Below are 24811 nucleotides of genomic sequence, written 5' to 3'. Positions count from 1 at the left end.
TATGTTGCGTTCCTATGGGCCACTATCTTGCATGGGAAGCTCCCGCAGTATTGGTGGAGTATTGGTCCACTTTTTGTTTCATACACTACAGGGACTTATATTGTCACCATAGACAGAAACAAATACTAAACAAAGTCCCCTGCAACTCTTGTGTAAGCACATTTCAGCATTAAGTCATATAAATCATATGACTCTAGCTAAGCTCTTTTTTTGCTTTTTTGTTTGTTTAGTTATTTAGTTGTTACATGTTTTTTTCGCTCTTTATTAGAGAGAGTGCTCTTAATGAGCCTGTTGATCTTGGCTGTAGTCCAAAAAGATGCCCACCGTGATGCGTCACGACAGGGCAACGTGTACACAAACAGGGCAGACAGGGGCAGAAAGCAATCCCTCCTAAATATGCAAATCAAGATGTTGAGAACAGTAAGAGCTCACAGTGCTACAATATCTTTTCTCCTTCCTGTCCCTGTGGAGGGGATTAGCTGAAACTTTTTTTTTCCCCTCACTTAAGACAGCTGAGTAACATCCACTCACAGGTTTAAGGCTTGTATATAATCTCTGCTTGCCTTCAAATAATCCTAAATTGGGTATCTTAAGGAAGAAAAAGCTAAGCTATATCATAAGATCGTATGCCTGATAGAAGATAGAAGTCACCCAGTTTAACTGATCATGAAGAATGAAGGAACCAAATGCTGACAAAGATAAACATAGCATATCTAAAAACGTACAAAAACATCACCATCACCACACTGTTCTTCAGACTCATCTTAAAATCCAGGTATCCCTGTTTCAACAGAGATACCTTTCTAGCCCTTTCTAAAGAATTTTCAGTGGCAAGTTGCAACTGAGAGCTTAATTTAGTCCTATAAACTGGCCTTAATCCTTACCCAGGAAATTGACTCATTGTGTTATAGTGAATTAACTAATGAGAGCATTGCATCATTATACATACGTATATGGTATACCAACAATACAAATAACATTGATTTTGCAATAGCAAACATACCTTCTGTACTCAAACCCAAGACATTTAATCTAAAGCCAGGGTACAAGCTCAGGACTGTATTGAACTACGAGGAGCCTGAAAATCCCCCAGCACTAACTATCACACATGATTGCGCTGCTTGCATGATACTGCCACATTCATTATCGTTGAATAACAGAACAGTGAAATATGAAATCAAAACTGAACTTAAATGGCACTTTTATGACAACAGGCCTCAAAACAAACAAAAATATTTGCAACGGAAACAGTACAATAGGCTGATTAAACTTATTTCTGACATTTAAAAAATCATTTTGATGCATAATGGGATTATTTATGCCTATTTGTAACATCAGAGGCGACATGGAGCGATGAGGTGGATGCATTCACTGAGTAGAGCAAAGATTTTTAAGGGCAAATCCACAAACAGAGTCGGGGTCACGGTCCAGAGTCATGACGGATATCCATAACAGACAAACAAAAGGGGAACCAGGCAAACAGGACTTGGCACAAACAGGGAGAATAAACCTTGGAACTGAAAATAAACTTACATACACCAGCAGGGATAACCAAATTCCAACACAGACAGATTACATCAAACAATACCTATCACCACATTAAATACACAACCTAACTAGAAACATGTGGCAACACTAATGAGAGGGTGTGGAGTTACAGATAGGAAGGCTGAACAAACTGACAAGGAAAACACTAGCACATGGAACACCAAAACAAAGCCAAGACAGGGAGACAGAGGAGGGGCTAGAGGGAACAAGATTGACAGGAGGGGGCGGAGCTGGGCGTAACACTATTTGCCATTATCTTATTGTCAAATATGGTTAGGCCTTTATTATGCTTTAGCGTCAATTTACCCACTGAAAAGAAGTCTGTCCTAAATCATTTTCACGCTCTATGAATCTATAGTTTACTATAGATTATATAGATTTCTACAGTTTCTATAGTTTACTGATTATGATTCCCCTTCCATCTATGCTTTTAAACATATTTGTAAAGTTAATGATAATTGCAACAAGAAGTAAACTAACACCAGGCACAATCGTCAGTGCGTCTCAGTCCAAGTGCTTAGTTGTGATCAGTTTGTACGTCTACATCAACACAGGACAGAAGGAGCGCGGTAGGCTACTACACGGCACGTTACTATGACAACGTTAGTGAACACGACTGGTGTGAGGAACACGTTAGCTAGCTAGTTAGTATAGCTCCCATTCTTTTGGACTGTTGTATCATGTTGTTTAGAAAAATTGCACTAGTGTGCATTCGTAAATCACAATACGTAAGTTATAATATTACAAATAACGAAAAAACGCTATGCACAGTAAGTCGTGAAAATAAATAAGCAGCTATTTTTGGGGTGTTTAGTCCAGTCGTCCAGCTTTACTAACATATAGTCATCCGAAAAGGAATGTACGTTAAATAACATGTTTGTTTCTCTTAGGTGACAATCTGCATGTTTTATACAATCAAGATTTTGTCCAGTAGTTTCCCAAATCGGTTGCTAGAACTTAAAGTAGACCCGGTGCTTTAACTTTGGAAAATTACGTCTGATTGTGTTGCAACCTTTTATTTATTTTGGTGGGTTTTTTTCGAATTGGATAGACAGGAACTGGATCTGGAAACTCTGTTAACTTTAGATTTAGAGAGGAAAGATGACGGAGCAAGCCGAGAAGAACAAGAAGTGTAGTCCCAAAAGCGCAGCGCTGAAAACGATGTGCCCCCAGCAGAGAGCTCGACTCCTGGCTCACGCCGAGCCCTCCAGAGAGGCGCGGGGATGGATGGAGGCCTGCAGGCAACGTGTTTGTGCGCGTCTGGCTCAAGAGAGAAAAGATCAGAAAGACCCTCTTCAAACCTCGGATTCAAAATCACGTCAACACGCTCTCATAGGTCAATTAAAAGCCGCCGAAGCGAGAAATAGGATTCGTCAGAAGCGCCTTCAAGAAGAGATCTTGGAGGCAGAGTATTTTATGACTTCATACACCACACAATAAGCTTATCTTTATATATCATATAATATTCTGTAAGTTCTATAATGTGTGCGGAAAATGTCAATCTTCATGTATAGATCTTAGCCCTGCAGCTGCAAGCATGCTAATCACCACTTGCCTTAGAACCGAATCTCATTTTCTGCGTATCTGCAGGCGCAGGAAACTAAATTAACGATTTCGTGTCAGTCCGACGCGCATAGCGCTGCACGCCTGGAGCTGCTGCTGACGCCGCAGAAGAGGATGAACATCCCAGACAGCCTGAATCAGCGACAGGTAGCTTTCACACTGCAGCATGTTCTGCGACTATAATAACACAGCCCTTACCTAGAGGCAGGTGACTGGGTCAATCTAATGTCGACAAATCACACAGTTTCGTGATGCTTACTGCACTAAGTGTAAGATACACCACCCGTATGTTGGGGTACAATGTTGTGGGTCTGTTAGGAGGTCAGTAAGTCATGAGTTGCTGATTTCACTTGCATGTTTCTGTTTGGCAAGCACACCGCACTCTGGGAGTGCACAGCATGTTGTGTAATTGTGGAAGCAGCTGACTGCCATTGCTTGGTCCTTATTCTTAGTCTCTGAGAGACCATGCAGCACATTAATGGTGAGGGAAACTTTATCACCTGCTAAAACCAAAGAACCCCTCCAGATGAGTGCTGGTGAACTCTTGTCTGCAGGTCTTTGCCTGTTTCCATTTGGAGAGGAGGCCATGAGCCACAGTAGCACCCTGCGGTTTGCACGATAGCATGTGACATGAAGATGGACGCATTTGTGAATATACTCTGACAAAGGGATGCATTGCTACATCCTCAACATGAAGCATCTGCTTCAAAGGGATGGGCCTGGTTGTGTGGGGGCGAGGCCTAACCGAAGCAGTCAGTCAAGAGTGAGGTTGGAGCAGACCCTCCCCAGTGATGGCTGCCTTCTCACCATCTTTCTATGTTTATCTTATCCTATACAGAGACGGAGATTGGAGGAGATTCTGGCGGATGAGAAGGACCTAACGATAATCAGAACATAGAACAACACCTTCATCCACCTGTAAAAACAATGACATAAAGAAATAAAGAAATCCATGAGCGATTTGTGTAGCGCTGATGTGAGATACACACGCAGATGTTGTGGGTAATCACAATTAGGTATGTGATTTGAGGTTTGCACAATAAGTGTTGAATTGTCCTGGAGAGAAGTACATGAATTAGACAATTTTGTGATATTTAGATTTATTACAACACCCAGTCCAAGTCTCTTGTGGGCATGTCACCCACCTGCCAGGTGTTGGAGGTTTGGGAAGGTGATACGGGCAGAGGAATGCAGTATGTGGCACAGGACTCACAGTACTGTACTGAGTTTAGGACATAAAGAAGGTATGAGAGAGAAGACTCAGTGCTTGTTGTAACAGAACAGTCATCAGCTCAACAAGCGTCTCAGAACAGGTTCTAATTTTCCTTTTGTGGTATATAGGAGAACAGTTCATTTAACACAAAGATTGGAGATCATCTGACATTATACATGGTTTGATTATTAGTGATTAGTGATATATGATTATTAGCACCTATTTTTCTCAAGAAATATTACATTGTGTGCACAGATTCTTGGGTTTTTATGTCTCCTTATAAATACAGAATCACATATAACAGGAGACTGCATATTAGCAAGTCACCTTCAGCAATATTCTAGCCCTTTAATCTAAAATATCAATGTAATTTATGGACTCAACATCAGCACATCTAATTTCACATAAATCAGGCTTTAATTTCTGTCTTGCACTGAAGGTTTTTTTCTGCATACAGTGAAGCAGAGAGCTTTACTGACACCAAGTGGCAGTTATACTACTATTCCAATTTTATGTTTGCTGTAGGGGTAAATAATCCTCATACAATATTTCAGTACACTATTTAAACTTAAATCTGACTTGCCTGACTGTTGAAAATTATACAAACTCTCTCTTTCTCTCTCTCTCTCTCTCTCTCTCTCTCTCTCTCTCTCTCTCTCTCTCTCTCTCTCTCTCTCCAGGCATACCCAGACATAGAAAAGCAGTGGCTTATCCTTATAATATTATAAGGAGTGTTGAGTTATATACATTACAGAGACATGAAAGAAAGAGAATAGATTGTTACCGTTTCTTTTTTACTTTTAATCCACTTCACAGTACTATCGCTTCCTTGCGCTCCTTCGTTATTCTTGGAGTTTGGCGCCTCTTGCTGGTTAACGTAAGGATTTATCTAAAAATAAATGCTCTCAATATCAAACGGTGTCCTAAGTGACGCTGTAGAACAAGATAAATTTCAGACATAAATCATTGTTTAGAGGAACTACGATTTGGTCAATAGTAAATTACAGACTTTGGACCTGTCAACTTAATTTACAGACTATACGGGATCTTTTTCCTGGACTTATTTTTGTTAATATGGTTATGGAATGTATTTTTGATGACAAAACAAAAATATATCTGGTTCTTATAAAGAAAAAAGCACAGCGGGGCCTGAAGCTTGTTTTACTTGGCGGACAAAGTCTATTACCTAAAAGACTCAAACAATATAGTGATTTTATTTTTGATACACGAAGAACTGACTCTTTACAAAGATACAATTATCTGTTGTTAAGTAAACCTCTCATTGTGAGGAGTTCCATTAGAAATGACAATTAACGAGGAAGTCCTTCGTCAATCGCCTGAGTAGAACTGTCTAAGTTAACGCATGCGCAATTCATCCTTAGCCTGCCTCCGTAAGGGTGTCGATTCTGAAGCTGGAACATTGAAGGGAAAAAAGATACTGTATTTATACATACAAAACATCAAAAAAGAAACGGATGTGCTTCAGAAAACAAAACGGCTATCGCCCTCCAGATCATTTTAATGCAAAAATTGTAAGTATTGTCATCGGCAGCATTTTAACAGCAAAACGTTTAGTTTGCCAGTGGATGGTGGGTTTTCCCGTTTTGAAAAGGTTCGTGATTCCTCAAGAATGGGTCGTCCTCAGTAAACCCCGTTCTCCTTTTTATACATCAATATGAAACCTTTTGTTATACCAGCCTGTAAGCCTTCAGTGGTTAGTGAGAACAGAATCAATCTTTTCTAGAAATTGATGAATGTGATAGGCTATGCAAACTACTGTGGTTAGTCGAAACTGGGAAGGAGCCACTATTGCTTATTTCCCCACGTTACTCTTTATGTTTGTTTTAATATAGTAACGTCCAACGATAGTTACCATTCGCCTTTGGTGTGTTGTAGCGTACCACTGTTTCGAAACCGCAGCTATGATGTTTGTGGATGCGTTCCCAAGTAGACTGGCTGTAATTTTGTTGCAGGCTACAGAATCGGGCTCTGAAGTGATGGTTTCAAGATACAATTATTACAGGAAGAACAGAGAAAGCGTGCAGCCGGCGTGTCACGGGCACAGCGAGTGTGTTAAGGGACGGGTTTGTTTTCGAAGAAAAAAAAAGAGTATGCCCATCGGCGAATGTGATTTCACAATATAGCCCCAAAAATCTGTTGAAGCGCTTTCCCTAATTCTGTTTTTTCAGTAATGTGTTATTTCGGATGCTCTTATAATTATTATTCAGACGATAGATTCCATACAAATGGTATATTTGAAGCTTTCAGAGCGAGCAGTCGGTGAAAGTAACCTAATGCACAGATTACTGTGCTGTGGGAGGGGGATATTTTCAAGTCAAACATCTAGGAAGTGGGGGCGGAAAAACCTAGGTTGTAATTTCTTTCCCCAGTTGACTAGAACGGCACTTGTCTTTAAAAGGGCTATGTGTGTACATTTTGGTATTGTATATGTTTTTTTGTCGGAAATCTTTCGTTCCCGGGGTTTTGCGTTTTTTCATCTCGAAAGATGTACTCTCTGGCTCTCGTGTAGTAAAGCGCGTTCGTGATTCACGCGCGAGACCTTCGGGTGAATGAATTTTGTGTGCGCGGAGCGCGAACCGCGTACTCGTTGTGTGGTGGAAGGCAAGGGGGCGGGCCCCGCGGTGTCGCGTGGCGGCGCAGCGCTTTGACCGCGTTCGCGCGTGTCAAAGCGTAGGGCACGCGCTTTGGAAACTAGCGGAGACACTGTATTCGTGCACTTTGACGTAACAGTGAGGACTCCCGAGGTTAACTGATTTATGTTCCAACAATAAAAATAAGCACATGTATTTACCGTTCTTATTGTTTGTGATTCATGCGAGATCAAAACGTATCAGTCTAAAAATCACTTGGGGTTGCTTCAGTCAAATTTATATTCCACAGAAAATGACAAATAGCCCCCAGCAAGGGTTTGTTGTTCTGCCTATGTGCTGCTGACCTATTATTGGATTTCTCAGTTGTGAAACAGAATTTCATTTAAAGCCATCTTTTTCTTGGGTAGACAGGATAAACGGTCTAGCCCAGAACAAATTAATAGTGCAGAGAACTTTGATTATCAAGACCTTGTTAATGACTTAGAATGTATTAATTATCTACATTGTGTCATCTCCCATAAACCAGTCTGCACAGTATGTAATGAGTAAAGTTTTTGCACAGTTGGAAAAGTTTCTCACTGTCAAAAGTGAACTTGCCTTGATAATTTCCTTCAATAAACCTATTAGACTCATTGTCAAAATATTGTTGGCTGATAACACTGACAACAACTCCCATACTACTAAATTGATATTAAAGAATATCAATAAATTGATATTTAAACAAAGTCACAAGGCAAAAACACGAACCTTATTATTGTCCCACTATGTCAATATACCTCATCAGTGGACTAAGATAAGTATTTAGCTACCAAAAAAGCTACACTGTCATTCTTTCAGCCTTCATCTTCTCTTTCTGGCTCCTGTTTTATGGATAACTCAACAGGAGTTCCTGAATGAACAAAACTGGAGAAAATAGAGAAGCAATGTGACCAATCCCTGGAGCAGAACGTCGCATAAACGATTCCTTTATTCAGGGCCTTCAGGGTTGTGAAGGGTTCACAAGGGCTTATTTTGCCTCTCAGTAGACCAAGAGACAAAGGTTTGAAATAGCCTAATTTAGCTGTGTAGCTGCAGTGTGAATCTAATACAGTTGATGTGTTTCAGTATTATGTGTTAATAATGATTAGGCACTAATCTAAATATTAAATTTAGGACCTTGACTTAAATGAGTAATAAAACAGTGGGGAGGTATTTATCAAGCTTTGGCTGATGTGTGGTACCTTGATAAGTAGAATTGTTAATAAAAAACAAATGCACTTTTATCTTTGTGGATGAAGAAAGCATAAGGGACCAATTTTGTGATGACTGGCTATACTGCTGAAAAGATTATTTTTGGAGCATCTGGCTTCAAAGATGTAATTTATGGAGTGTTGAGTCAAGGGACAAAATAATGGAAGATAACAAAATTTAGGACCTAGTATATGTTAATGAACCATCCATGTGATTTCTCAGTGCTCTGTGGATACTTCTACCACCTATCAAAAGAATCCTTAATCACAATTTTATTTTTAAAAGGAATGGACCATACCCACTGCCTGATAAAAAAAACATGTACAGCCTAACCATTTGGTTTAAACAAGTCTCAGGTTGTATAATCCATGCAAAGGGAATTAATAATCTTTCAAATTAAACAGATTGAGAGTTATATGTCTATCAAACACCAGCTTTCGTTCATGTCATATGAGCTGAACCTTGTTAGATGTGAATATTTGTTAGTGTTCCTTGAGTAGAATCCCAAATCATAACACAGATTTGATTCTCAGCAGTTGACCATCCCAGTGCTGAAACCAATAAATAACTGATTAGTTGAATATTATTAAAATTAACTAGTTTCACTTTACACTTTGTTTGCCACAGTTAGTTGCAAATAAGGATTATTTTTGAGTTTACAGTTTAAATACCTTTAATGAAAAACAACATTTTAACAAATTTGTTCCAGATATTTTGGTCTCTTTCACATAATGAATCTTGAGGAGTAAATTAGAACTGTTTTTGATATGCTTCAGGGTTTCTACGTGCTTCGGAGCAAATATTGCTTACATTTGGTACATTGTGGAGCACAAATCTGTTTGAAAGAGCTTAATGATTACATTGATGGCCCCTAATTCCCGTGTGTCATGGAAAATTGAACCAAAAAGCACTTTCTGATGTAAAGCAGAACATTTAACATGTTATTTTATATAGTTCATAAAGTAGTCACATATTTTTCACAGCTTACAGTTTTTAGGGTTGATTAATAGTTCAAAACTTCAATAAATTTAAGGTGAGATAACTTGTTCAGGTTATCATGTTTTTGTTGTTTATTTTTCGTCACATGTAGCTTAATCCATTGATCAATTCATTTAGATTTAGCAGCATGTTCTGGAGCTGAGATATCAGTTTGTGTTATTTTGCATTATTGTGATATGAGTCAGCAACCTTTTAAAACAGACCAACAGGTTAATCTATTGCTTTCTCCACTTATGTGTCATTTTCCCCTCACAAAAACATAGGTACACACACAGACAGGAAGTTGCGTGACATCTGCTTGATTGACAAGGCTAAATTATCCACTAAGTGCTCTCCAATATAAACGTTGGCCAAAACTCCGTTGCACATTTAGAGAAAATTACGGAATGAGAAAATTCAAGAAGGTCAGTTGTAAAGAACATCCTCTGCTGGGTAAAGAACGTTATTCTACGCCCTTTCTTTTAGGTACACCTTCACTGCGTCATTTTAGGAAGTGAGCAAGGCCGTTGGAGCCAGGCTGGAATGTTTGAGCTAATCACAAAAGTAGCAGTGTGAAGTCAATGGGAAATCTCCGCAGCGTCACTTAAAAGGGTGTTGTTTAGGATCACGCATCAGAGCTGTATCTGTGGCATGTGCTATTTTTGTGAATCAAACGAGATGTTTTGAAAGCCCACTTTTGAAAGAGCCGGGGGTGGAGAGATGTTGGTGAGTGTAGTGTTGGCAAAATATTTAGCATTATCTATTTTTTTTATAAGATACAGAAAATGTCAATGACACGCCTTTAATGTGTCACACTAACTGCTAGCTTAATATTGAATGAGGCTATGTGCACTCATTCGAAATTAAGATTACTTCTTATGTGACGTCCTGCAGATTTTTCAGTGTTCATTTATCTTGAGCACGTGCTGTATGCCTGCACAGCAAATACTTTCATAACAGACATAAACTCTTACATTTCTCATACGCTTCGGTCTGAACTGTCCAGTTCTAATTGAATTTAAATTCATGAATATAGCATATATGTATGAAAATGATAATTTTCTTCCTTGCGTCTGTGTTCTGTAGAGCTGTATAGCTACTTCAATGCTTCTTGTTCACAAAATGTAGGTTGTTTGAAGGAAAGCCACTGAATTAATGCGATAAATTATTAGTTCATCTATGAAATGGGGGGAGGGGGGGGGGGCAGGTTGGGAGGTGAATTAGCACAATTCATGTTGTTCTAGCATTTTTCTTACAGTGCAGCAAAAACCGAGACACATTTTGATACCGTCAGTGAGAAATTCTAATCCAGACGAATATATATGATTCAAATTTAGCGCCAAATTAAAATACATAAATAAATTCCGTGATATCAAGACATGGGAGAATTGCACTTCTAAAATAGTACGTAAACAAAAATAATTTACGCCTTATTTTCAAACACCGACAGACTGCTTTTTCCAAGCAACTTTCTCATTGTTTGGATGAAATGTGAAATGCTGTTTCAGCACAGGTTCGCAGACCGCCATGTGGTGTGACAAATACCGCCCCGCGCCTACATGCATATCAGCTCAAGTTAAACAGGATATTCCGGTTCCGCATACATTTCGTCGCGGGTAAAAACGGAATATAGCCTGTTGGTCACGGGCCGCAGTTGAACATCAGAGGTTTAACGGCAGCTCAGCAGGTGTGAACAGTGACACCTCTTGCAGGCCGGAATGTTTGAGTGTTACAGAGCTCTGATTCCGGCGAGCACGCTGTAAAACGCAGGAAAACTATGATCACCTTTTCAGCAATACCTAAAAGACAAGACTAAAAGCGCGATCATGTCCATTAAACTAAATAGCAGTTGTAGCGCTGCGATTCCGATTGTAATAGTTGTTTATTATCCAGGTAGCCACTATTATTCACGTCTCACTGAAGTTGGTGTCCATGAAGTCCGCAGTACAGTACATTGCAGGTGAATTAGCACAATTCTGCAATGTAAAATGCATTGAAGAGTCTTCGAGGCTGCATATGTATTCAGGATTACAGCCCTTATTGTACGTTAATATTTAAACACGTTAAGTAAATTTTGAAAAACGTAGGAAGGCAAACATGACTGGGCCTTCCTTTTAGCATTCACATGCATACATTTATGTAAATTGATTGACTTGAGTATTGACTGCAGAATTTGTGCTTTCTACTTCTTTTTTTCCCGCTGGTCTGAAGGAGGTTGTTGAAGTGTAAGTCACACAGAAATTAGACATGTGCCGCCACAAAGAGGAAGCGTTCGCACGAGGCACACTTGTCATTCTATGGTCATCTCTCTCACTCTTCTCAATCCCTCATTCTCTCTCCCAGTCTATTCTCTCTCTCACTCTCTCTCTCATTTGTTTCTCCTCACACTCTGGGCATCTCTTTCTCTCATTTCTCCTCTCATTTTGTTCCTCCAGCCACCGCATGTCTATAGTGTGACGGTCTTTCTTGAACTGTGCTTGTGGTTGGTGACCTGTCGCTCTGCTGGGACTACTCGAACCTCTTCCGGTCAGAGTCTGACCCATGGAGTCATAGAGACCATGGACTTGAGCCATCACGAGGCCTTCGACCACCGCCGTCGTGCCACGTTTAGGCTTTCACGCTCTTTATTTTTCCACAGCAGTGTCTTTGCAGACTTCCTCTTTTTGTCCCATCTTTTCTTCTTTTGTCTGTGGCCTGTTTCCTCTTTTGACTACGCAGAGCTTGACTTCCATCTCTCTCCTTCAGTCAGCTAAAGGAGAAGTAGGAGACGCTGGCCGTGCCAGAGTCGCCCGCGCCTGTAGGTGTTAACCCAATCAGATACCACTCGCCTCACACCTGGCGGCCTTACTGTACACTAGTGTTTTCACTTCGACTTGGTTCGATGTATTACCTGACCCATAGTGAAATTTACACTTTCTCATAATTGCTATGTTGGATGAAAATATTTTTAGAGGGAAAAATCCATGTTGTATTTGCAACATAGGCTAAATGTGACTGGAACATGGGGCTAGCTAACCAGAAATATGATTTACTGTTAGTTTGGTTGTAGCACCTCTGTGAGACTGGCAGGTTTGATCATTAGGGATTTTAGTTAATTGGTTTATAGGTTTCGTTTTTATAAGTTTACTTTATTGATATCTGTTGGACATGTGCTGGTGGTTTCCAGATTAGAGAAGTGACGTCTCATTCAGTAAAGTGCTGAATGCTGGGTTCTTGGGTCAGTATAGTTAATAGTTTTTCTGTTTAAGCTCCGGATTTTTCTTCATTTCACACGAAATCACTCTTGCATCAAAACTGTCCAAAAAAAGAATACTGAGGCCTTCAGACTCCGAGTCCTGTCTGACCAATTTCCACTGCTGTTGTGAGGAAGTATTGTCATAAATCACTTTCAGATGGGTGAACTTACCCTTTTTATCCCACTTATTTTAGATAATGCAAAATGTATTTTCATGATGCTTGCGCACATGTACTGTGTAATAGCTGGATAAGTAAAGAGTTATGCAGTTTGAACTATATTTACAAATGCTTTAAAAGGAATGTATGCATTAGTGACCTTTATGATTATTTTGAAAATACTGTCATTAGGGCTGTTTGTCACCTAATTCCAGGGGATTGAATTATCCCCTCCACAGCATGCGTATGTAACTGCAGTGACCACTTTACTGTGTGTCTCTGACACATCAGCACAGGGGAAGAGCTTTTGAAAAGCTGCTTTAGAGCCACGTGACTAATGTTGCAGATCCTGGTCAGTGGCAATGATTAGAAATTTTATTATGGTTTTTTACTGCTGTTGTAGGATTACACACACACACACACACACACACACACACACACACACACACACACCTATACATTGTAATGTCGTGTATAATGTTGTCCATACAATACATATGAATGCCTTAATGTTGAAATTGATTAAATATGGCATATTCAATTAAACGTTAATTACTTCTAATATGCTTAATTAACTATAATATTCCCAAATTGTGTGGTTGCTAATTGTGAACTAATAGAATTAAAAGTGATCTTTTGTGTAACTGTTTTAAACTTTTGTGTAGATGTATGAACTATCTATGTATATATAAATTCAGCAAATGAAACGGGACCACTAACCTCATTGCATTTGAATAACTAAGGTATTGGCATTTCTCTTTTTCTTCCTCTGTGTGTGTGTGTGTGTGTGCGCGCGCGTGTGTGTGTGTGTGAAGGAGAGGTCCGCGGCCTGTGGGGGGATGACATGCATGTGTCCAGGCTTTTAACATCGTTGAGGATTTTAAGACTAGTTGGCTGCCCTCCGCCAAGCCATGATGGACATTCTGGTAACATGCCCCACTCTCCTCCTGGTGTTTGTGCTTGGGCTGTGTGGTAGCTTGTGTGAGGTGTTACATGCCTGTGGTACATGTGTATCCAATGGTGTTGGTGAGGGGATCAGTAAAGATGTATCAAAGAGTGATGCAGGGTTATACAAAGCTGTGTTATCCAGTGTGATACAGGGTACACTGATGGAGTTTGCCATGCATGAGAGGAAACTACACTCTGGTAGAATTGGACATATTAGATCTGTGGATTGACATGAAAAGATCTGTTTTGGCTCAATTAAATATTAATTAAAGGATTGACCCTTTGGCACTATAGAAGATGCAAAGTGTTCTTCTTACTCTTTACCTTAAAGATTATTTTCTCCTACTTACATATTTCAAGTATATAGCATTTATAGTATTCTGTGTATAGTATACAGAGTACTGTATTTATAGTGTACTACATAGTGCACTATATAGTGCACCATATTTGTATTGTACTACACACTGCAAAGTTTTACTCAAGGCTGAGGGGAAATGCAAAGTAGGGATTTTACTGTACGCTGCAACTGTCATTTGGATGTGCATATGGCATACACGTGTTTGCTATCTTTAGGGTAGTCACTGCTCACTGCTCTCCTGTCTTCATAGGGTTTTTTATTTTTAAGAATGAACTTTCTTCAAGTTTATGCATCCAGTGAATAGAAATATTTTTTTCCTAGTTATCTGTACACACAATGCTCAACAATGTGAGATGGAAAAGCTAACAAAAAATGAAATCAACATTATTTAAAAAAAAACTTAGATATTGATTTAATAAGCATAGACCTCTTCACTACAACCTCCCTCAAACGATCTCAGGAATATCCAGTTGTCTTCAAGGTCACATAATCACTTTTTGCAGCACCTGTGAGGAATCACTGTAATTAACAGCGTGAAGAGAAGCAGGTGTTTCCTGTGCCCCTTCGGTTTGTACGCTCACGCTAAAGCTGCTGCATGGCCACCGAAGACCTTCCAGAAGAACTCCACAACAAAGCTGTACAATGATACACAGCAGGTGAAGGATAGAAAGATCTTGATAGAAATGATTTGTTATGTTCATGATTAAGAAATGGAAAATGAATGGTACTACCCATAGCTTGTCGAAATCTGGGCATCCATCAATACTAGACTGAGACAGAAGACTCTTGGTCAAAGAGGCCAGAGGAACCCAGTGCAACACTGAAAGGGTTTTAAGGCCAAAAGAATAAACGTGATTCACACATCAGTATCAAATATATTGTGCTCATCTGGATTATGTGATATAGTGGCAAGAAAAAAATGTGTTCTGGCATTTCTCAAAAAGGTTCCTCCAGGGCCCGTTTTAAAGTTTGACATCAACAAGGATACTACAGCAACCTGGCAGATTTTTTGGTCTGATGAAACCAAAGAACATTTTAGCATGCATTCCAAATATTCCATTTAGTGAAAACTGAACACGGTCCATCACCAAACACCAACCTTCTGAGTGTATCATGATGGTGAAAGCAGATTAATTACAGGGCTATTCTGGAGAACAACCTGACAGAACCTGCAAAACATCTGAAAAGGGCTCATAAATTCATAATTGAACAGGAAATGACCCCAAGCAATGAGGCCAAAGTTACCACAGAGTGGCTTGCTAGGAATAAGCTTGATCTTCTGATGATACCTAGACTGAATATTTGAAGGTTGCTGTTCATCAATGAAAACCCAACTGATCTCTCCCAGCTGAAACAGTTCTGCAAATAAGAGGAGTTGGGGAAGATCTCTGAATTAACAGAGATAATGTGATTCCTGACAAAGGTGATTCTAATGGTATTGACTCTGGAGTGTTTATACTTTAGACATATGAAAAGAATTTCAGATCTGTTGCGGTTTTTTTTTTTTTTTACTTTTATGAATGAAATCACCAGAGAAAGGTTTGCACATACCTGCTTAGTAGGGATGTATATCGTCACCACTAAGCTAGATTCGATACACATCTCGATACACTGCCAACGATGCGATATAACTGCAATACTCTGAAACCCCTTGTCGATGCGATGCGATACAAATGCGATGCGATGCGACACACTCACGAACGTAAGTTGTTGAGCGGGGGGGTTACGAGGGGGTAGCGGTCGCAGAGATCTCCACACCGTGCCGTCTTTTCATGCGTGTTGCCAGGTTTGTTGTGCTACTAACGTATTTAGCCCCACGGCATTGTTTGCAGATTGCGTGACCGCCTCACTGAAGGCGATGCATCGTGAATTCGCCCGCAAATTAAACTCGATGCACGTTGAATCTACCGATGCAGTCGCATCGCAGACATGTGTACCGATTCACCGATGTGAATCGATGAATCTCCACATCCCTACTGCTTAGGCATATTCTTAAAGGCTCATGAAAAAAGGTCTGCAGAGGATAGCCCAAAGAACATTGTCAAGCAAACATGATGATAAATGGTGAATGCTCAGCTGTACTTTGTGGCCGTGGAGATATCACAAGCTTGGTACATTTATTACTGACGTGGTCTTGTTCTCGTGGGAAGTTGCGACCAAATGCAATTTGGTACATTTAGCTGTCAGTGGCACATGCGTACAGCTGAGATTCAAACCTGCACTTGTTGTTATAGGAGGGGGGGGGGGGGGGGGGGGGGTGTAGGGAGGAAGAGGGAACATGAGCTAAGGCTTTGTGTTGGTCACATGATTGTTAGTCACATGATTCATGTCCAGCCAGCCATGGCATCTGGATAAAGTTAGAGGAAAGCAAGATTTAGATCTATAAACAGACAAACAGGCAGACATTAATCCTGTGTGTGTGCGCGTATGTGTGTGTGCGTATGTGTGCACGTATGTGTGTATGTGTGTGTGTGTGTGTGTGTGTGTGTGTGTGTGTGTGTGTGTGTGTGTAACTGCTAGTCCAACTGTGTGAGGCCAGCATATGTGTCTCAAGGCCTCTGTACATTTTGCATATCTTCACTTCATTCCAGATTGGCTAAAGTCACTTAGACTTGTACAGTTAAACAGTGTGTATATACACTCACCAGCCACTTTATGGTTGTTGGTGCCAGACGGGTTAGTCTGAGTATTTCAGAAACTGTTAATCTACTGGGATTTTCATGCACAACTATCTTTAGGGTTTACAGAGAATGGTCAGAAAAAGAGAAAATATCCAGTGAGCGGCAGTTCTGTGGGCGCAAATGCCTTGTTGATGTCAGAGGTCAAAGGAGAATTGCCAGACTGGTTTGAGTTGATAGAACGGCAACAGTAACTCAAATAACCAGTCATTACAAACGAGGCATGCAGAAGAGCATCTCTGAACACACAACACATGGAACCTTGAGGTGGATGGGCTACAGCAGCAGAAGACCACACCGGGTGCCACTCCTGTCAGCTAAGAACAGGAAAATGAGGCTACAATTCACACAGGCTCACCACAACTGACAATAGAACATTGGAAAAACGTTGCCTGGTCTGATGAGTCTCGATTTCTGCTTAATCAACATTCGGATGGTCAGAATTTGTCAACAGCATGAAATTATGTATCCATCCTGCCTCCTGTCAATTGTTCAGTCTGGTGGTGGTGGTGCAATGGTGTGGGGAATATTTTCCTGGCACACTTTGGGGCAATTAGTACCAATTGAGCATCGTGTCACTGCCACAGCTTACCTGAGTATTGTTGGTGACCATGTCCATCCCTTTATGACCACAGTGTACCCATCTTATGATGGCTGCTTCCAGCAGGATAACGCGCCATGTCATAAAGTATGAATCATCTCAGACTGGATTCTTGAACATGACAATGAGTTCACTATACTCTAATGGCCTCCACAGTCACCAGATCTCAATCCAATAGAGCACCTTTGGGATGTGGTGGAACGGGAGATTCACATCATGAATGTGCAGCCGACAAATCTGCAGCAACTGTGTGATGCTATCATGTCAATATGGACCAGACACTCTGAGGAATGTTTCCAGTACCTTGTTGAATCTATGCCACAAAGGCAGTTCTAAAGGCAAAAGGGGGTTCAACTCGTTACTAGCAAGGTGTACCTAATAAAGTGGCTGCTCAAAAATCTCAATGAATAAAATATTCCAGTTGAAAATCTTTTATTTTCTACACAGTGGAATGTGTTGAGAACAAAATAAAAAAAATTATCAATGTAAATCAAAATTATCCCATGAAGGTCTGGATTTAGAATCATATTTGATATCAAAGTGGAAATGGCTGATCCAAATTCTGTGGAAATTCCTCAAGACAAGTTAAATGAGGCTCAGTAGTGTGTGTGGCCTCCAAGTGCCTGTATGACCTCCCTACAACACCTGGGCATGCTTCTGATAAAGCGGCGGATGTTCTGAGGAATCTCCTTCCAGACCTGGATTAAAGCGTCTCTCACGTCTTTCACATGTGCTCAGTGTGAACCTGCTCTCATCCGTGACGAGCACAGGGCGAATCTGCCAATCTTGGTGTTCTCTGGCAAATGCCAATCGCCCTGCACGGTGTTGGGCTGTAAGCATAAGCCCCACTTGTGGACGTTGGGCCCTCATATTACTGTTTGTGACAGTTTGAGCAGAAACATGGATATTAGTGGCCTGCTGGAGGTCATTTTGCAGGGCTCTGGCACTGCTCCTCCTGTTCCTCCTTGCACAAAGGAGGAGTTAGCGGTCCTGCTGCTGGGTTGTTGCCACAGTTCTTTTTGCTACAGCTCACACTGATGTGCCATCCTGGACGAGCTGCACTACCTGAGCAACTTCTGTTGGTTGTAGACACCACATCATGCTACCTCTATGGTGAGAGAACTGACAAAATGCAAAAGTGACATAATTGTAAATATTGTAAAGAGAAATAAGGTGTTTTGGACAGAGGTCCTTCATCAGCTATGCAAGCAAAGTACTTCTGAGGTAATCAGAGGAGGAACCAGTATGTATGTGTGTGTGTGTGTGTGTGTGTGTGTGTGTGTTGCGGCGTCGCCACTGGTGGTTTAGAGGGGTGTGCAAGTACGCTATTACCCATGAACACTTGCAGCTGTAAATAGATGCTTAAAAGAGCAAATATCTGTTATGTCAACTGTCATTATGTGAGCATTGTCAGAGTAATGTGGGTTTATTTTGTACAGTTACTTGTGGTTATTCTAGTACTTGTATGTCTCACTGTTTTCATGTTGTGTTGGGGGAGTCATGACCCAGGTTAAGCAGTGTTGAGAGGAAAAATATACGGTAGAGTCTCTTAAGGTATGACCTCTCCTTTCCTCAAAATGGATCAATAAATGGTTGAAAAAGCTATGCAGAACTTGTGTGGCACTCTTACTTCCGCTGATTGCAGCAGTGTCCTGTCTGTACATAATGTTGTATAGGTAGTAAAATATTTGCACAGGGTTTCCAGAGAACAGAGAGACAGGTTGTTTTAGACAGAGGTGTTTTACAAGCAAAGTGCTTCTGAATGTTGTGTTTATGGGAGCCTCTTATTTCTTATGACTAATGATGTTAGTGTTTCTGGTTACTGCATTAGCTAATCTCACTTAAAAAAAAATTCTCCTATTATGTACACTAGCAGTCAAACGTTTGGACACTGTTTATTCTTACAACCCCTGGCAAACAGTATGGAATCACCAGTCTGTGATGAGCACTCATTCAGACATTTTACTCTATAGAACAAACTCAGATCAAAAACTTGATACAATAATAAGGTCATTCCAAAGTGCAACTTGTTGGCTTTCAGAAACACTAAAAGAAAAAAATAAGCAAAGAAAGTAACAAAGTAAATGTTATTTTTTTGTGCAAGCACAGGGAAAAAGATATGGAATCACTCAAATCTGAGGAAAAAAGTATGGAATCACTCAAATCTGAGGAAAAAAGTATGGAATCACTCAAATCTGAGGAAAAAAGTATGGAATCACTCAAATTGGAGGTAGAAAATAAGGACTCGCCCAGTCAATTTCCTTTCCCTAAATGGACACCTGCCTTAGATTAGATCTGGCGTTAGTCTGCAGTTAAAAACACCTGCAGTCATGACACCTTGGAGGGCTGCATGAAGTGGAGTGGCAAGAACCATGACTCTTGAAAAAAAAGAGAGGATTATGAAACTTCTTGAAGAAGGTAACTCTTGATGCATGGTTGCTAACGATGTGGGCTGTTCAGTCAGCTGTATCCAAGATATGGACCAAATACAAACAGCATTGAGTGGTTGTTAAAGCCAAGCATACTGGTAGACCAAGAAAGATCTCAAAACGTCAAGACAAAGAACTTAAGGCCATTTGTCTTGAAAACTGAAAAAGTACAACTAAACAAATGAAGCATAAATGGGAGGAAGCTGGAGCCAATGTATGTGATCAAACCATAAGATATCGCCTAAAGGAAATTGGATTTCAATATGGCTAAAAGAAACTAAAAGAAAACCATAATTGACTCCTAAACAGAAAAGAAAAAGAATGCCATGGGTTAAGGAGACACAATGATGGACTGTGAATGACTGGATGAAAGTTATCTTCAGTGATGAGTCAAGAATCTGCATTGGTCAAGGTGATGATGCTGGAACTTTTGTTTGGTGCCGTTCCAGTGAGATTTATAAAGAGGACGGCCTGAAGAAAACATCCAAATTTCCACAGTCCTTGATGATATGGGGCTCCATGTCAGGCCAAGGCACTGGGGAGATGACTGTGGTTAATTTTTCTATCAATTCACAAGTTTACATTGACATTTTGGACAGTTTTCTCATCCCTTCAACTGAACAGATGTTTGGAGATGATGACATTTTCCAAGATGACAATGCATCATGCCATAGGGCAAAAACAGTGAAGGCATTCCTTGGAGAAAGACACATTCAGTCGATGTCATTGCCTGCAAATAGTCCAGATCTCAACCCAATTGAAAACCTGTGGTGGAAATTGAAAATAAAAAACGATCCACAAGAAGACTCCGACCTGCAAAGCTGATCTGGCAACTGCTATCAAAAAGAGTTGGCACCAAATTGATGAGTGACAAAAAATATTCTTCATCAAGTCCATGCCTCAGAGACTGCAAGCCATTATAAAAGCCAAAGGTGGTGCAACTAAATACTAGTGATGTATTTTGAATGTTCTTTTGTTTATCTGTTTTTCATGATTCCATATTTTTTCCCTGTGCTTGCTCAATAGAAGTAACATTTACTTTGTTTCCACAATGTTTTTGAAAGCCAACAAGTTGCACTTTGTAATGACCTTCTCATTGAATCATGTTTTTGATCTGAGTTTGTACTACAGAGTAAAATGTCTGAATGAGTGCTCATCCCAGACTGGTGATTCCATACTTTTTGCCAGGGGTTGTATTATTTTTGACATTAAAATTTTATTATGATCTAATAAATAAATCTGAGATTGTATAACTGTCATGGTACAGCGGGCCCCTACTGGTCGCCTCCGTCCACAGTGGCAGTTGTGGTTGTTGTGTACGTCCCTCAGGTGGGCGGGGCCCGCGATCCGTCTCACCTGAGGGTCGTTTGTTTGTCTATATATGTCTTGTCTTTGTACCAGTTGACCGCTGGTCATTATATCCTTCATTTGGATCAAAGTCACAGGTTTTTGGTTTGCGCACTTTCTCCATTAAACCATACATTTTCCCTGAGACTTGGCGTGATCACTTTCATTTTATTTCGCTCACCCTACCCGTCACAATAACTATCCTATATTTTGATAAATATGATCAGCTTTGCACGCTCTTGGTAGTCTGTTAACTCTTTGCACGCTCTTTGTGTTCTGTTAACCAGCTTCATAAAGCAGCACCTATGATGCTTTTCCATCAGTCCTGAAGACATTCTCACATATGCAGAACACTTGTAGAACACTATAAACTGTTATAACACCTTTCCTGAACTACATTTATCTTATATACAAATGTAAGCAAAATCCATTATATTAAAATGACTTTTTAAATATTAAGAACATGCATTTAGTCGGGCGGCATGGTGGTGTGGTGGTTAGCACTGTCGCCTCGCAGCAAGGCGGTCTGGGTTCGATTCTCAGTCTGGGCTGCTCTGTGTGGAGTTTGCATGTTCTCCCTGTGCCTGCGTGGGTTTCCTCCGGGTACTCCGGTTTCCCCCCACAGTCCAAAGACATGCGGGTTAGGTTGATTGATCACTCTAAATTGCCCGTAGGTGTGAGTTTGTGCGTGTGTGTTGGCCATGCGGTGGACTGGCGACCTGCCCATGGTGTACCCTGCCTTCGCCCGGAGATGCTGGGATTGGCTCCAGCCCCCCCGTGACCCCGACTAGTGGGATTAAGCGGTTCAGATAATGGATGGATGCATTTAGTCAGGTGTGTCTGACTAAAAGTTTGATTGGTAGTGTAAATGAGTTATTAAATTATTTGCTTGTCTGACAATGTTGCTTGTCTGCATGTTAATGTGCTTTATATCAGAAATGACATCTTGACATGTTATTTTTGCTGTTTTCTCTCTGAGCCTATAGACCCTGACTACAGTATAGTGCAGATCTATGTGCGTTCAGCAACGTTAGATGAAATAGATGCTGTGTCATGTACTGTTCCTGTTTTGAACTGTTTCTGGAGATTTGCTGCTGATTGGTTGTTGGCATTGCATTGGGATGAAATGGCGACACTCATATGTGAGCAGGTCATCGCAAAACCGCTGCATTAATATTACTCAAGAGGTTTGTCAATGCTGCTCCTGTCTCTGGTGCTTTAGCATCTTCTAAGGAGTTTTGAAAGCAATCTGTGAATGATGTCAAGCCAGCTGTTATGTAGGATGTGGTTAAGGTGAGCACCACAGGAGTCCCTGCTGTGAACTCTTCTTTTCCTGCGTGGAAGCAGAACAGGATATGACTGCATCCTGGGGGCGGGGCCCAGGCATCCTGGGGGCGGGGCCTAGGCAGGCCCGAGGCAAGCCTCAAACTTTGTTTTGCCATTTCCAAACCCAATGGCCTCTGAAGAATTAGGATTGCGTCATTAAGTGAATCTCACTTGCACTTTTGCACCATCAGAAATGCCAGATTTACTTCAGCATTTGTGAACTAGACAAGTGCATGTGAATGACTGTGTTTTGACAGAGCCTTCAGTTCAAGAGAAGCTGTGTTAAAGGTCGCCAGTGTGAATTGAAGCCGTACTCTGTAGAGGACTGCTTTCCTGCCCCGCGTCATTGCTGCCTACTCTCGCTGCTTCCTATTGGATGCCTCCTGCTAGTGTCCTTTTCCATTGGCTGTCTCAGACCTGGTCCCAGCGCATCAGCCTCTAATACCCTTGCGATTGGTTGATGTGGATCTAAGCTCCTCCCCTTAACTCAGCTCACGACAGCAATAACGAAAGATGTGGAGCTAAATGGCTGCAAGTGATCACATGCACACAGGTGTCTGAATACGTAGCCTCACTGCTCTAGTTATTGCAGGGTCAGTTTAGCCATTGTTCCCAGAGCTGAGACTGCTCACATCTAGGGCTTGGAGGGCTATTCTAATACCACTGTGTGGCCCTGTCATAATACCCCAAAATACTTCTCTACTTGAGTTGCTTGACCAAATTTGTAAAAGACAGCAGTATAAAAATTCTAGTGTCCACAAGCAGTATTTCAAAGATGGCGTCTGCCTGAATCTTTTACAGTTGCTATATGCCAATACTGCATGTTACTGTACTGTGTTATCATAATATGTTTGAAACGTTAGCATTTCCACAGCTTTGTTTTTTCTGACAGAGTAATGTAGCATTATTAGTGTGAGATGGCTTCTGCATAAGCTAGAACAGTGTGGTGTGAAAAGATGGTGCTCTGCTCTTAGTTTTGTATTCCTGGCGTAGTGAGAGGGGGCTGGGTGTGAAGGGTATTCCTGCCCCTCCCAGCCCTCCATGTGACCAGAGAGCTCACAGCCTTTAACATTTCGCTTCACTCACTAAATTGAATTTCAATTCATTTCACATGCTGATCCTAAATATAGCTCCTGTCAGATTTTCTTTGTGTCACATTTGTTTAGGATGCTATCTCTCTCTCTCTCTCTCTCTCTCTCTCTTTCTGTTTCTGTCTCCTCCCTCATATTCTGTTCTCATATCTCTCACCTCTCACTTTTGTTTTTTTAATGAAATGTCTTTCTTTCTCTCTTATTCTTTCTCTTTTGCTGTATGTCTCCATGCTGTCCATTGCGATGTTGGGTGTGAGAGCACTGCCTTCATTGCAAGGCGTCCTGCAAATGTGTCCGGGGCGAAAGCCCTAAGGTCAGCTCCGATACTCTTTCCAAATGTCCTTTCCGTAACCCACCAGTGTTGGTAGACTCCGTCTTTGTCAACATGGATTAAGGAGTCACGTGGGGCTGCAGAGAGGAGCTCCCGCATACTTTAGAGTGGCGCCGTCTGCTACGAGACCGGCTAAAGGGACCCCGCCGCCTGAGGGAGAGAAGCGGAGGGAGGGAACGCACGATGCAGCTATTGATAGCTAGAATAACACCGAATTAACTGTGGGATGCCATGGGAAGAGGTCGTGTTCTTTTTCGGATTTTCAGGGTAGTGTGGCGAGGGTGAAGCGTGAAGGGCTGAAGATGGACAGCTCCGCGAGCTCGCCCTCACTGACTCGTAGTAGAGCGGCACAGTCCCGACAGAGCGGGACAGAAAGAAGCACGGACGAGCGTTGAAAGAGAGCGAGGGAAGGCAAACACAGCCAGAGCATAGAGACCTGATGAAGAGATGTAGAAGCTGTGTCCTGTCCTTGTGCCTGGGAAAGACTCCCTGAGTTAACCGGTGAGAACCTCATGTGGAGCTAATCCAATAATACTACATTACTGTATTTATTTACCCAGCATGCACCCTTTCCCAAATAAGGTGAAGTAGCCATCTTCGCATAAAAAGTAATAATAAATTGCATAACACTTATTCACATAACCTTGTGTCCAAGAGCTCACTGCTCTCATTGGTCGTCCCCGCATAGTGATCAGCCTCAGTCCCCTGTTGGCCGTTGACCTCTGGCCCCTGCTGTAAGAAGAGGGACTCTAGGGTGGCGTACGGGAGGTACATGGCACATTGTGTTGGTGTGACGCACTCAAAGTCCAGGCCAGTGGACCCCCTTTGCCATTTCGCACCCGTGTAGCTCATGGCCACTTTCCCTGGCACGAGCCAAGCCCCCGAGGGTTCTGCTTCCAGTGGTCTAGGGCCACGTTACAAAACATTTGAATCATGATCGTTCACATGCCCTGAACGTCTCACATTTCAAGGCCAAACGGGGTAGTAGTGAGGAAGGCCCGGCTGGAGCTGGTGTTTCTCTTCCCACGCAAGCTGGCGTTGAGTGCTCGCACGCTGGTTCGGTCGAGACGGGACGCGCAGAGCAAGACGGTGCCGCTCGCAGTCATGGCAGGATGTATCTTATCGCTTGCTTCTGTCTTCAGTGTTTCAGATATAGACTGTGCGC

The 24811-nt window shown here is 41.4% G+C and overlaps 2 protein-coding genes across 8 annotated transcripts in view; both read left to right on the top strand.

Annotated features, from left to right (window-relative positions):
• Positions 1-1849: 1849 nt before the first annotated feature.
• LOC143485041 (protein LKAAEAR1-like) lies at positions 1850-4070 on the top strand. 5 transcript variants are annotated; one of them, XM_076984186.1, is made up of 4 exons: positions 1850-2117; positions 2635-2952; positions 3139-3258; positions 3950-4070. In XM_076984186.1, the coding sequence occupies exons 2-4, from the start codon at positions 2650-2652 to the stop codon at positions 4007-4009; spliced, it is 483 nt and encodes a 160-aa protein (XP_076840301.1). In that variant the 5' UTR covers positions 1850-2117; positions 2635-2649; the 3' UTR covers positions 4010-4070. The 5 variants fall into 5 exon arrangements, with proteins under 5 accessions (XP_076840301.1, XP_076840300.1, XP_076840298.1 ...); XM_076984185.1 differs by lacking the exon at positions 1850-2117 and adding an exon at positions 2136-2192; XM_076984183.1 differs by lacking the exon at positions 1850-2117 and adding an exon at positions 2160-2276.
• A 1617-nt stretch (positions 4071-5687) lies between these two features.
• rgs19 (regulator of G protein signaling 19) overlaps positions 5688-24811 on the top strand; it is a 31794-nt gene continuing 12670 nt past the window's right edge. The window contains exons 1-2 of one of the 3 annotated variants that reach the window (XM_076983593.1): positions 5699-5856; positions 13353-13463. In XM_076983593.1, the coding sequence (XP_076839708.1) occupies positions 13449-13463 (15 nt within the window). In that variant the 5' untranslated portion in view covers positions 5699-5856; positions 13353-13448. Of the gene's footprint in view, positions 5857-13352; positions 13464-24811 lie in introns of all 3 variants that reach the window. The other 2 variants (XM_076983591.1, XM_076983592.1) reach the window with 2 other exon arrangements.

This window comes from Brachyhypopomus gauderio, chromosome 21 (assembly GCF_052324685.1).
Source record: "Brachyhypopomus gauderio isolate BG-103 chromosome 21, BGAUD_0.2, whole genome shotgun sequence".
In the NCBI taxonomy this organism is placed as follows: domain Eukaryota; kingdom Metazoa; phylum Chordata; class Actinopteri; order Gymnotiformes; family Hypopomidae; genus Brachyhypopomus; species Brachyhypopomus gauderio.
The sequence above is the reverse complement of the archived record's forward strand: the minus strand, read 5'-3'. Positions and strand labels throughout refer to the sequence as shown.